The sequence below is a fragment of the Plenodomus lingam genome, assembly GCF_022343315.1.
Source record: "Plenodomus lingam strain CAN1 chromosome Unknown contig_44, whole genome shotgun sequence".
Lineage (NCBI taxonomy): Eukaryota > Fungi > Ascomycota > Dothideomycetes > Pleosporales > Leptosphaeriaceae > Plenodomus > Plenodomus lingam.
The window spans coordinates 57,607-71,870 of record NW_027093955.1 but is presented as its reverse complement, the minus strand read 5'-3'; the positions used below and the strand labels follow the sequence as shown (position 1 = coordinate 71,870).

At 50.4% G+C, this 14,264-nt stretch overlaps 1 protein-coding gene across 1 annotated transcript; it reads right to left on the bottom strand.

Moving 5' to 3' along the window:
• Positions 1–2,226: 2,226 nt before the first annotated feature.
• On the bottom strand, positions 2,227–14,157 carry IAQ61_008641 (uncharacterized protein; the record flags this gene model as incomplete). The annotated part of the gene is made up of 1 exon (XM_066098061.1): positions 2,227–14,157. The coding sequence occupies one exon, from the start codon at positions 14,155–14,157 to the stop codon at positions 2,227–2,229; it is 11,931 nt and encodes a 3,976-aa protein (XP_065951970.1).
• Positions 14,158–14,264: the final 107 nt, after the last annotated feature.

Below are 14,264 nucleotides of genomic sequence, written 5' to 3'. Positions count from 1 at the left end.
TACGACAAAAGTAAGGAGCGTGGGCCAACTCTGGCAAGAGCAACGGAAGAGGAGGTGAGGTGAAGGAGTGTGGGCGCACGCGCACAGCGGTGATTGTGTTTGTGATTGTGTGTGTGTGTGTGTGAGGGTGGAGGGTGAGTGTGTGGCCGTAAAGGAAGGAATGCGACGAAGAGGAGGGCCCGACCGAATCCAGCAGACAAGAAAAGAGAGAGAGAGAGAGAGAGAGAAAGAGAGAAAGAGGGTGAAGAAGTGGGCCCACAGCTTGGGTAACTAACTACTCTACTAGAGTACGTACTACTCACTCACTAGTCATCATAATTACATACTACTCTCTCCCTCCCTCTCTCTCTCTCTCTCTCTCTCTCTTTCTCTCTCTCTGCTTGATGGCTGGAGCACAGTCTTTTTCTTCTCGCTCGCCGCTCGCCGGGCTCTCTGGGAGAGCGACAAGGCAATTCCAAGTTGGAGCCGGGGGGGGGGGCGTTGAAGCTCAATTTCCACTAGCCTCCTCTCCGCCCGCTGCATGGCAAGGGCAAGGGCAAGGGCTTGGGCATGGGCATGGGCGCTTGACAAGTTGAGACAGCTGAGCTTCGACGCGCCTCCACAGGCTCACACAGGCTCACACAGGCTCAAACAAGAGCGCGTTGGCTGCAGCTGCTTGTGCCATGGTCTGGGGGTTGTGAATGAATCTATGGTGTTACAGGAGTAGGTACTGTAGCTGGGTATTGAACAGGGTCGCCACAACGGGTGCTAGCGTCTTTTGGGGGAGAAAGGGACGGACGGAGGAGCGAGGAGGGGCATTCCTCTTTCCTTGACCACTTTGGACTGGTTCCTTGACCTCCTCACGTCTCACCACACAGAGCCGGCACAGCATCCTGCTCTTGCACATGCAGCCTGCAGCCTGCAGCATCCGCCACTTGTGATACAGTCCGTCAACGCATGCATTGGGGGTAGAGGATAGAGTTGGGTAGGACAGAGGACTTCCTCCTACGATCTACTTGGGCGGCCTGGGCAGTGTGAGTAGTTCTACTCCTATGGTGCACCCTCGGCTTCCCTCGTCCTCTCCAGCCAATCAGCGGAAACGGCTGCATTGTACCTTGCAGCCGCGTCGGGAGGGGCTGGGACGATCCCTGCGCGCTTCGCTCTTTCCCAACGCGCCCCTCCTTCCTGCCTGTTCCTGTCTTTGCAATCAAAATCTACCCAGCATGGAACAGGGCAAGTGAATGGACAACCACTCTATACTCTCCTCTTCCCACTTGCACTCACTTGGCCATGTCCCTCGACAGGGCTGCATCCTGCTTCCCAAGTAGGAGATACTGGCACTCTGCCATTTCTTCATGCTTCCAGACGTCCAGTCCAGTCCAGACTTCCATCATATCCCTACCCGCCTCATCTCCGTCAACCCGGTCCGCCCACGTGTCATCAGCCCATCCATTCCCCGCCCAACCATCTCCTCTTCCCTCACCAATGCTGTCTCTGCACGCGAAGAATGAAAAGAAGAAGAAAAGAGTGTAATGACCTCATCGCTATTGTGCTTGCTCATCAACACAGCTGCACCTCTCCGCGCCCAAACACACGAGACTGCCCTCCGAAACAAACAGGTCGCAGCAATGCCCTTGGCAGAGAATACCACAACCTGAAATCGTCTCGTGTCTATTCCCAGCCACCAAACGTTCGCCAGCCCGCCCGACCCTTTGTACGAAATTGCCTTTTCAACACTCACTTCCACTCTGAAACACCACAAACCTTGGCTAGCCACCTACTGCGTGGGCACGGTACATGGTACTCCGACAAACTATAGACGACATCATCATTCCTCGTCAGCACTAACCTGTTTCCTTTTGATGTAGTCGTGTTCAGATTCGACGCGACTACGATACCACTCATTGCCCCAAAACAAGTCCTCGTGTACGATTCACACAACACTGGTTCATATCCAACTCCCTATACGCCTACCAGATGACCAAAAAAAACATCTCTACAATTCCCTCTTGAGATTCTCAACGCCCTTGTCCAACTCCCGCTACAGTAGCTACCCCCACCCTCTACAATTCTCTCTTGAGATTCTCAACGCCCTTGTCCAATTCCCGCTACAGTAGCTACCCCCACACACCCTCCAACTCTCTCTTGAGATCCTCAACCATCCTCTCTCCCTCTCCCAAACTCATCATGGCCGTGGGTGCAAAGACACCGACATCCAGTGCACCATTGCGAATGCTGGCTTCAACATCAATCGCATGCTGTCTCCACATTAGCATCCACCTCAACCACTACACCAACCCCATACACGCCATGACTTACAAGATAGGCTCCATTCACAGATGCATTCGCCAACTTGCTCTGCATCCCTTTCCTTTCCACACTCTCCATGCTCGACACCCGGCTTACCGGCTCCTCCCACGCCTTCTTGGGCTGCACGCCAATATGCAAATGACTTCTGTACAACTCGTCGTCCTCATCCTCATCCTCGACCGGCAGACTCAGGAAATTGACAAATGTGTCCATCTGCACTCCCGTCCATTGCCAAATCTCGTACAGGCTTGCCGAGGTATTTTCTGGCGCGCTGATGTCTTGCAAATCCCTTTGAATGGTAGCGGCCAATGCCAGTATAGCACTTTGCTGTGGTGATGTTATCCGGAGCGGCAGCATCTTGACAGTCGGTATTGCGGCCGACGCAATCTTGTCAATGGGCATCGAGCGGTTGGCGAGGTAGACTCCAATGATGACATCGCTTTCGCTGGCCGTGCCCGTCATCCTAGCGTACAACTTCGCATAGCTGGCGAGAAAGATTGCCTGTGCGGATAGACCATGTTTCCGAACCATGGCCTCGAGGCCTGACGTCTGAAGCAGTCCTGGTCGGAACACTTCCGTCTTCTCCCTAGCCGTCTCGCAGGGTTGCGACAAGCCCTTGTTGCTCACGTCGTGCATGTATTCGATCCAAAAGGCTTTGCGCTTGTCCATGGTAGATTTTGCAACAGCATACGCCATCCATTCGGCAAAGCTGTCGGTGGGCGCTGCAGGTGCTGCCACACTATTGCACATACGCTTGTACTGCTGCATCAGAAGAGGCAGACTCACGCCATCGTACAGCGCATGATGGATACTCAGTCTCGCATCCCAGCCGTCTTGCCTTCTGGCAACAAAGAGGTGTGCCCATGGCTGTCTCGACCTGGCAGCTTCCCTCATTGCTCGACTGTCATCCTTGTCATGATGGGTTGTATCGACGATGAAGCCGGTCGTCTGGCGCAGTACCACTTGTACAAACGGTGTTTCATCGTTCTGCGTCGGCGCAAATACCGTGCGCAGAATCGGATTCGCCCCAACAAGATCGTACCACGACTCTTGGAGCATTTCCCAACTTGCGCATCCGTCGATTTCATAGTCAAAATCCGAGTAGAAGCTTCCGCTTTGGGTGTTTAGCCACATTGAAATCATGTCAACTTGTCCTGCAGATGCTGGTAGCACATCACAAACATTGGCTGCATCAATCTTGGCTTCCTCCAGGATGCTTGCTTGGTCAAGGGCTCGCAACGCCGCTGAAATGGTCAATCGATAGTGCTCACCATCCTCAACCGTCTTCGTTGCTGTCGTTGTTCGTGAGGCAATGATATTGGCCATCTTGTCCACGGTGCCAGCTCGGACCATGTCAGCCACACCAAGGCTGATGCCCTCTTTACGAAGTAGTGAGGACACCTTGATGGCACTAATCGAGTCTAGGCCCATGTGGAAAATGGTCATGTCGCTTGTTATATCATCCTCTGGCGTCTTGGACACCTTGGCTAAGACTTCCCTGATCGTCCGAGTCGTGTGCGCGTCTGGTGCCATTCCGTCGTCATCTGTGTTTGCCTCCAATCTGACAGGGACGGCTTTTCTCTCGTTTTCAACAAACGCCGGTAGCCCACAGAGGGAAATGCCACTTTCCATGGTCGACATGACTGGACTGTCGGGGCTCTGCATGATGTGTCGGAGCACTTCATCAAGCCGGCCTAGCAAGCCTCTCGTCCCTTCGTCTGAAAGAACATCCTCTTTCACGGCGCATCGCCAAACCAGTCTTTCGTTTACAACCTCCATTTCTACACATACCGGATACTCCACATCACTGTAACCCTCCATACTTGTATACAAACGCTCCACTTCGGATGTCGTCCCTCCCAAGCTTTTCTGGTAGATGAATAAGCTTTCGAACAGACCCGCACCAACTCCGGCGAGTGATAATGCTTTGCGCAGTGGGAAATGTTGCCATTCTCTGATGCTCCTGAAATTGTCTTGCATGTATTGAAGCATGTCATTGCACGTGCCATGCAAGATCGCTCGGATCGGCACCGTGTTCATGGTCGGGAACATGAGCTGGGCTGTCTCTTCATCCTCTCGCCCAGACAGAACAGATCCAAAGGTCACGTCCAAGGATCCTGTATAGAAAGCAAGGACCATTGCAAAGGCCGCCTGTCCAACAGTCTGAAGAGCCACATTGTTCTTCTTGGCAAACGCGGTAAGCTGAATTAGAGAGGCGCAGCTGACTTGTTCATGGCGTTGCACAAGTGCTCTGCCCAACTTTACACCTTTGCTTCGCCTCGGAAATACACCCGTCTTTGCGTCATAGAGATAGTCTTGCCAGAAGCCAGCTGCATCCTTTCCAGAAGTTGATAGTATGTCTGCCAAGAGGTTGGCATAGCTTGGCCGACGTTCGAGCTCGTCGTAATATGCGCGATGGACATCCGAATGAAGCAGACCAAGTGACCAGCCGTCGTAAAGTGCATGCGCAATTGCCAAAACCAGATAGGACTGTCGAGGAGCCTCAACAAGTAGTATTCGAAATGGAGGAGTGGATACCGAGGTTTTCAGTGCATCGGTTCGTAACTGGTCAAGGAGTGTTGTAAAGTCCGCATCGGTCTCGGTATTCTTATGCGACCAAAATTCGTGTGGTCGCTGATACACGACCTGCGCGAATGTGAAATCAACAGTCGGGTCATCTACTTCAACGAAACCCGTGCGCAGAATGGGTGAAGCTTCAACCACTTGCGACCAAGCATCCCGCAACTTTAATTTGTCCGTGTCGTGCTTTACACTGAGCACATCGAAGTTGTAGTACCTTGTGTAATCAGACGCGAGCATCTCAGCTATCATGGCCTCCTGGAGTGGCGTCGGAGGGAGAACATTTTCAATGGCTACACCATCGATTTCGTGTCGTTGCAGGTAACCTGTGAGCAGGCGCTTCTGTTCATCAATGTAAAACGATGACGGGCGATCATGTACTTGCGTGTCTACCTCTGCCATGCCCTGCACCATGCTTGCGATGGTAAGGCCTCGCATGATAGCGCTGACCGGAAGATCGATGCCGCACCTCTTGAGCTTCGACGAGATTTTGATGGCATCGATGCTGTCCAGACCTAGCTCAAAAATAGATGTTCTTTCACTGATATCCCCGATTTCCATGCCAGAGAGACTAGCAACCTCCTCTCGTATTTTGGTGGCTGTGTTCGTCCATGCAAAGTCCATTGGCCGGGCGAAACCATCCGCCATATTCTCTCTCTTCAGCTTCTGATCAAAATTATTTTCTACTCCAGCCGGCAGCTTGACTTCGGTGTATGGATCTGTCAAGATTATACGCAAGTTGTCCTCGAACCGGTCCAAAAGCGTAATCGATGTTTGTTCATCTAGGACATGCTGCTGCGTGACCAAAGTCAGCTTCAAAGCATCCTGCGACCACTGCTCTACTTCAAGAGCCAGTGGATAGTCGGCCAGGGCATCTCCGTCGGTGATCTCCCATGCACTGTTCTTCGACCAATCCTCTGTTTGTTGAACGATCTGATAAACGAAGAGCGTCTCGAAGAGCCCTCGGTCACCACCTCTTCTACACCATTTCGTGATATCTCGCAACGGTGTATGCTGATATGGATGAGCAGCGACATTGAAGTCGTGGACTCTCTTGATGATCGATGCCCATGACTCGCCGTCCTGAGCCTGGTGATGATACGGAATGGTATTGAACAAGGGACCAATGATGCGGTCTGCACCCTCAAGATCGATACTGCGTCCTGAGACAATGAGCCCCGTGGTTACTACTGCCCTCGTGTATTCTTGCAGCACGTTCAGCCAACAAGCTTGCGCAATCGCTTGCGCCGTGACATTCAGTCTTCGCCGCATGGTATCGAATGATGCCAGACCTTCCAGCTTGCGCACGCTTCTCACCGGTAATGCTACTACCGGCCCTTCACTTGATGTTCCAGGAAATGGTGCGGACGACGATTGCGCAAGATGATTCTGCCAAAAGTCTTTTGCCCCAGATTGCGTCAGTAACGGGCCATAAACGAGGGCAGTGTGAAAGTCGGGGATAGGATCGGTAAGCTCTCCTCCGTTGTACACCTGCCACACCAAGCTGATCATAATTTCAATGCTGTGACCGTCATACAGTCCATGGAAGATGTGGACAACTAGAAGCCTTACGCTCGGGCTTGTGAGCATGTGAAGTTCGAGAGGCTGTTGTAGTTCATTACGGTTGCGCAACAGCCACTGGTTCTTAACATGATCCAATGTCTGACGTACAGAAGCATCTGTCGCGACTGCATGTGTGGACCAGACGAGTGGCTTTTTACGCAGCACTGCCTGAACATAGCCGTCCTCGGTATTGACAAACACCGTACGCAATATTTGTGCGTACTCGGTTACGCGTGACCAGGCAAGCTGCAGTTTCCTTGCATCAATGCTCTCGTTGAGCTTGAATTGGAAGGTGTTGAAATATAAGCCGAAGTCGTTCTCGAGCGATCGTGCGATCATACCCTGCTGAAGAGGTGTACATGGCGCGATTACCTCGATCGATGAAGAGCGTATGGATAGAGTTTGTGCGACAGATCTTCGATGACGATGGTGAATGGCAGAGATGGTTTGTTGTGCAGCCAGTACTGATCTCTGATCATTACTAGAAAGTCTGGTAGTTCTTAATGCCTTCGCTAGACGGCGGATGGTGGAGTGCTTCATGACCATGGAGGCAGTTGCTTTCACCATGCCAGCATTTCTCATGGCTCTTGAAATAGCAATCACGGATATAGAGTCCATACCTAGCTCGAAGAAGCTTTGGTCTTTATCCATGTTCAACTCACTAACATCCAGAGTTTGTGAGAGGACGCGACGAATTGCTTGCTCAGTGTTCGTCCATGAGTCGTCCCCTGTGCCCGAAGTAACCGACAGCATTTGTAATTCGCCAGCCGAGAGACCCTGAAAGAGATTCTTCAGTTGCTTAGCGTCAGCCTTGTTGTTCATGTTCAGTGGCATACTAGTGAGTGACACGAAGTGAGTTGGGACCATATATGATGGAAGCTTGTCGTGGCATGCTTCTTTTGCTCGCAATATTTCTTGTGTTCGGCTGAAAGAGAGCTCTGTCTGACGGTTCGCTTGGCTTCCAACAACTAGGAAGGAGACAAGTTGTTCTTTCTGCTGTCTCGGATGCTTGAGAACTAGGGTTGCGACATCTGCAATGTCGCTGCTCGACTGTCTGATCACCGAGTTGATCTCACCAACCTCCAGCCTTTGACCACGTAATTTGACTTGATCGTCCGCACGGCCGAGAAAGTCGAAGGATCCATCGTGCAGTATCCTCACGAGGTCACCTGTGCGGTAGACTCGTTCCCCGAAGCGCTCAAGATATGGAAATTTCTCGGCAGTGAGATCTGGGCGGTTGAGATAACCTTTGCCTACGAGCTTGCCTGTCACGCAGAGCTCGCCGACGCCTCCTCGAAGAACCGGTTGATCTGAGCCAAGCTTCAACACCAACGATCCCACATTGTCGAACTGCCACCCGATGTTTGACGGTTTGCCGTTGGTCGGAACACGAGGGTACATCGTGCACCCAATCGTAGCTTCTGTCGGCCCGTAGCCGTTGTAGATCACAGACTTTGACCCCCATACGTCAAGAATCTCTTGCTTCAAGCTTTCTCCACCAGTAACAAACACACCTTTACATAGGCTTGGCACATCGTCCGGATGTAATATCTGGGCCAGACTGGGTGTTAGGTCGATGTGTGTTATCCCAAGAGCGTTGATGGAATTTGCAAGATCTTCAAAGATGAAATCTCGGGGCGCCGACACCACGCAGATACCTACTGACCAACTCCAGAATTGCTCAAGAACTGAGACGTCGAAGTGAAATGAGGCAAACTGCAACCAGCGTGAGTCTGGATCCCAATGATTGGCGAACAAGCGTTGAAAGGACAACATTGCCTGGACAGCGTTCTCATGTGTCAATTCGCATCCTTTTGGTGTACCGGTGGTGCCACTGGTATACAAGCAATAGCTACGGTCTTGTGTGCTGACGCTTCTCTGAAGCATTGGCTTTCTGCTCGAGAGAGAGCTAGTTGTAATCTCATCAAGGTTCAGGATCGGTATGTGGGCTTCGATCCCCAGCTGGGAAGACTGGCTTGACTTCGACAATACTGCGCGAGCATCAGAATCTTTGACGATGAATGCCTGACGTGCAGCTGGAGCACTCGGGTCGATGGCGACGAAAGCACAACCAGCCTTGAGTATGCCAAGCATGGCAAATGAAGCTTGGGGACATTTGTCGAAACAGACACCAACTAGCATACCTGGCCCAACTCCGCAAGAGATGAGGAGATGAGCAATTCGGTTCCCCTCGGCATCAAGCTCGGCGTATGTCCAGCGCCTAACAGAAAATCGACCATTGTGTATCGAATGTGCAAATTCTAGTGCGATACGAGAAGGGAATTTTGCCGCGGTTCGCTCTACCAGCTCGTGCAGTAAGTGTGCTTCCGATGGTAGTTTCGACTCTTTCGCGGGCGTGATGGAGTAGAGGTTGGAATCACTGACGACTTCTTTTGCAGGTATGGATCGATCGAAGATGAAGCTCTCCATCAAATAATCCATCTGATTGAGAATGAGGAGAGCCTGCTCGCGAGGTACCACATCCGGGAGAAAAGTAAGGCGATACTCCAAGTGCCCCTGCTTTGGTTCGATCTCAATAGATAATGGATATTCAATAGTACCCCTTTCGTCGACAATTTCCCAAAGGGTTTGGGCGAGCTCCTCTTTAGGCGACTTCTGAAAGGCGAAGATTGTGTCGAAGAGAGGCTCGCTCGCATAGCCCATCAATTTTTGGATCTTGTTGAGCGGAATATACTGGTGCTGTTGAACCTGTGCATTCAATGACATTGCCGCCTTCAGCACTTCCCTTTGATCGGTCGATGTGGCGATTGTAAAGGGCACCGTGTTGATGCAAGGGAAAATGGCATTCTCAGCAGCATCAAAGGTACGTCCAGAAAGCACAACTCCGCAAGTCACTGAATCTTCTCCAGTATATGCGGAAAGCAGCGAAAGCCAACTCGATATACCAGCGGCCTGTAGTGTGATATTGGCACTCATACAACCCTGTTCAAGATCGATGAGTGCGCTTGCTGATCGTTTGACACAAATCGTGGGTGGCGTAGGGTCTAATCTTAGGGACGATAAGTTAGGAAATCGGGACGGTTTGACTTTCTTCCCCAGTGCGGTCCAGAATCTCATGCTATCTCTGTTTTTTTCATCACATAGAGATAGAATACCACTAATGACGGGTTCCAAGCTAGAAGGTGACAAGTTCGGTTGTCCCCCATATTCCGATGCAACATCATTGAAAATCAATTGGAGGCTTTGTGCATCAAAGAGAGCATGAAAAATGACCAGATTGAGGTATCGATCTCCATTTGTTTGGCTGACCTGAATTGCCCATGGCGGCTCATGAAATTTGCTCAAGGCACGCCGTTGGTGCTCGTGTATCCATTCTTCGGACACATCAAGGGCTTCCGATCTTGAATCTACCGTCCATGGTAAATTTACAGCAGTTGTGTCAAATGTGATCATGACAAATGGATGCTCAGGGTTTTTCGTATGGGCAAAGCCAGATCGAAGTATCTCATGCCGACCCATCGTTGCGGTCCATGCATCCCGTAGCCTTCCCACGTCAACACGATGATCTAGTCGCAGACGGAGATAGTTCATGTAAACAGATCCTTCCTTCGCGATGAATTGTGACAGCATACCCGTTTGGAGTGGTGTACATGGTCGAATGGCGCAAATTTTGCTATGATCAATCTCGCAGATTTTTGACACTGACTGTTCATGCTGTCGGTGAAAGGCCCCGAAGTCGAAATTTGCAAATGCGGTTAATCTTGCTGAACCATCCTGACCAATCCGTGTAGCGATTTCCGAGCAAGTGGCGTACTTCATGACATCGCTAGCTGTCACTATATGACCTTTGCCCCGAAGGACAGCTGCTATTTGGGTTGCACTAATGCTGTCCAGTCCAAGCTGGTAGATTGTAGTCACTGGGCCGATGTCCTCAACTGGAATCTTGGATAGATCCGCAAGAATAGTACGGACTTGACCTTCAAGATGTGTCCAGTTATGCTCTGTTCCTTGCTTGGCATTGCCATTGGCGACGGTGTCCTTATCGATCTGGTCGCGGAAAATTGTGGAGAGTGCATGTTTGTCAATCTTGCCAGCCATTGACCTTGGAACCGCTTCGATGAAGATGAAGAATTGAGGTACCATGTATGAAGGTAGCTGGTGGATAGCTGCGTCCCTGAGTTGTGTTCTCATATTGGACTCTTTCTCTTGACCCAATGGCGATTTCGTCACAACGAATGCGACCAGCTGCTCCCTTGACGCCTTATCCCGTTTCAGAATCTGCGTAGCTATAGTCTTGATATCGGGGCAAGAGTTTCGAAGTGCGTGGTCAATTTCACCAAGCTCCACCCTTAAGCCCCTAATCTTCACTTGATCATCTGCACGACCAATGAACTCGAAATTGCCGTTGCTCAGCATTCGAACAATATCGCCACTTTTGTAAAACCTTTGGCCTCGTATGTGGATGAAACGATCATCCGTCAGTTCGGGTTTACCTAGGTAGCCGCGTGCTAGTTGTGTGCCCCCGATATACAATTCGCCGGTACTCAGTACTGGTAGTGGACAGTCCGCATTGGCAGGTAAAATGGCAAATGAAGTACTTGGGAAAGGCCTTCCAATGACTGAAGTGTTGGCCTCACCCGAGGCTGTGAAAATTGTCGTGCAAAACGCGGCCTCGGTAGGCCCATAGGAATTGACACATGTACTGCCCCATTCCTTGATCACTTCCGGTGACATCGCTTCACCAATACAGTAAAGCCATTTTATACTGGGTACCTCTGATCTCCGCAACGATGCTGCAACTGATGGCGTGAGGTCAAGCAGTTCAACACCCAGGGTGTCGATGACTTTTGGTAATTCGTTCAGTAAAAGTGCTTGTTCTGCAGCACAAAGAGTGAATCCTAAAGTCCAAGCGAGGAAACAATCGAAGTAACACATATCGAATGTTACAGCGGCATATTGTAGCAGACGGGATGTAGGTTTCCATGGAACTAAAGGTCTGGAACTTGCAATCGTCTGGATTGGGGCACAATGTTCCATGCTGACCGCTTTTGGTGTACCTGTGGAGCCACTTGTGAAGAGACAGTACGCCAAACTATTGGTATTCAAGCCGTGAATAACAGGGTTTTCCTTTGGAGAGTAGTCAATACGCTCCACATCAAGGCTAAATGCTCCGTCATGCTGAATGGCTGAACCAGTGCAGCATAGGATGATGCGCGGCTTCAGCTCGTTGAGCATAAATTCTTTGCGGGCCATTGGCAAGTCGGGATGAATGGGGGCGAATGCCGCTCCAGCCTTCAGTATACCAAGTATGCTAGCGTAGAAATGCGGGGACTTGGGGCAGTGGAGAGGAATAATAGTTTCAGGTACTGCACCGTTTTTTATGAGCGTATTCGCGATGGCGTTTGCTCTGTCATTTAATGTTTTGAATGACCAAGTCGTCCGAGTCTTATCCAGATGCAGAAAGTCCAACGCAACTTGTTCGGGATTGGCGGCTGTTATCTTTTCGAAGCCGGTATGTAGGTAAGGGTCTTCTGTTTTGCAGCGCTGAAACTTCGAGTTGGACTCTGCTCGAAGATATTCAGGAATACTAACAGTGTCATTGGCCGAGGCATGAGGCAATCTAAGTAGTGACATGAGTGTATGGTCGAAAGTCTCTGCAACGACCATAGCGTCCGTATACGACAGCAGCGATGTATTATAATGAAGCACGAGCTTCAGACAATCTTCAGTCTCGTCCTGCTGGACTTCACATACAATAGGTAAGTCCATGTCGCCAAGATCTTTCTCAAGTGTCCAAATGGAAGCATCTAAGCTAGCAACAGGTTGCTGAAGGATGACGAGTGTGTCGAAAAGGCGGCCGCCGTCCCTGAGTATTTTGCTTTGTATCCAACGGAGAGGTGTTAGCTGAAATGCAAGCATCTCGATGTTGAGCGCATGCGTCAGTCCGACCAGGTCCGAATTTGTTTGTCTGAAGTCGAAGTCAACTCGCACAGGTAGAGTATTAAAGCAAGGAGCCACAAGACGATGAATGTCAGCGCTTGGCAGATTGCGTCCATTTACGACATTTCCGAAACATATATCGGACTCGCCTGTGTAGAAATATAAGAGCTTCGCCCAAGTCGCTTGGACGACGGATGATAAAGATGTAGAAGCGTCTTGACAGGCCCGACGTACCTCCCCAAGAGGTTGGAGAACCTTCATCACACTAGCTGGACGTCCGACGGACTCAGTGTTTGCACCCGTCAGATTAGGAAAAGAGGTAGGCTCAAAACCACTCAGTAACGCGCCCCAGTATCGATCAGCTTCTTTGAGGTCCTGCGATAGCATCGCTTGTAAATATGAATCATATGGTATGGGAGGAGGGAGGGCGGTGCCTGTATACAGTAGTTGGATCTCTTCGAGGAGTAACGCAATAGCGCTACCGTCGTACAGGGCATGATGGCAGCCGAAGACCAGCTTTGACAAGGTCCCTTCACGCGCGATAGCGAGATATATTGGCGGTTCATGCGCAGTGAGAAGAGCTGATATAGTCTTCTCAATGTACAACTCTAAATTTGTGCCTACAGAGGTTGAATGCCATTTTGAAGTCGAAAGTTCCAACACAACTTGGGCAAAAGCATGTGAGGGATAATTGGTAGGCATGAAAGCTGTGCGGAGGATTTCGTGCCGATGGATTACTGACGTCCAGCTTTCTTGAAGTCTTTCCAAATCGCCATTCACCCTGAAGATCATGACATTGCAATATGCTGAGCCTGAACTTGAACTAGTGCTTGAAAGCATCGCCTCTTGAAGGGGTGTGCAAGGTAGGATTCGGGCGACTCGCGATCCTCGTTTCTCAAAAGTTGAGACGATTGCAGAGGTCTCGTCCACTGTAAACATGTGGGGGAAATTGATCGGAGGAAACTTTTTCTGCTCCTTAGGTGATAGCTGCTTGTCTTTTATCGTGGATAATCGGGCTATGCTAGGATTCTTTAGGACTGTAGTGACGGAAAAGTTCGCTATTGCTGTATGCTTGAGATCATTGCAGAATCTTATTGCAGAAACAGAATCAAGACCGAGATTGAAGAATGATGTTCCCTTTCTGATGTCATGGATCGGCAACGACAGAATTCTGCTCAAGATAGAGGCCACGGATTGTTCCCACTCTGATAATTGCGATACATCCCCGCTTTCATCTTGATAACTTGTAGTGTCGGCCAGTTCTTTTGCTGTCAAGGCTCCAAACGTTCTCTGAAGAACTCGTCGATCTATTTTGGCTTGTGTGGTCATGGGGAGGCGCGAGATTGGTATGAAATGCAGCGGGACCATGTACGACGGAATTTTGGAAGACAATGTGTCGAACATTCTTGAGATGGTAGCTTGGTGTTCATTCGTATCTAGGAGTTGATAAGTCTGGCAGATGGTATCCTTTGGCACCCAGAAGTTGACCAAGGCTGGCCTGTCATTGCGGCCCGGCAGTAAGCAGGTCACACAATCACGAACCCCGATGACATCGAGGGCTACAGAAGTTATCTCTCGGAGTTCGACCCGTTGGCCGCGAATCTTGACTTGGTCATCTGACCTGCCCACAGAGAGGATATTGTTGTCCGGCAACATAAGGCCCATGTCACCAGATCGATAAATTCTGCCGTACGTAGGGTGGTTTATAAGCTTCATGGCATTAAGTTCGGGCTTGTTGAGATAACCGCGAAACACCTGCATGCCTCCGAAACACAGCTCTCCAACAGCACCACGAGGCAAGATCGAATCGCCGTTTAGGGCCATTACAAAAGCGGACGTGTTAGTGAACGGCGACCCAATATTATTAATCAAGTCATCAATTGTGACAGAGGGTCGAAGAGTGCAGATGTTGGTCGTCTCAGAAGGACCAT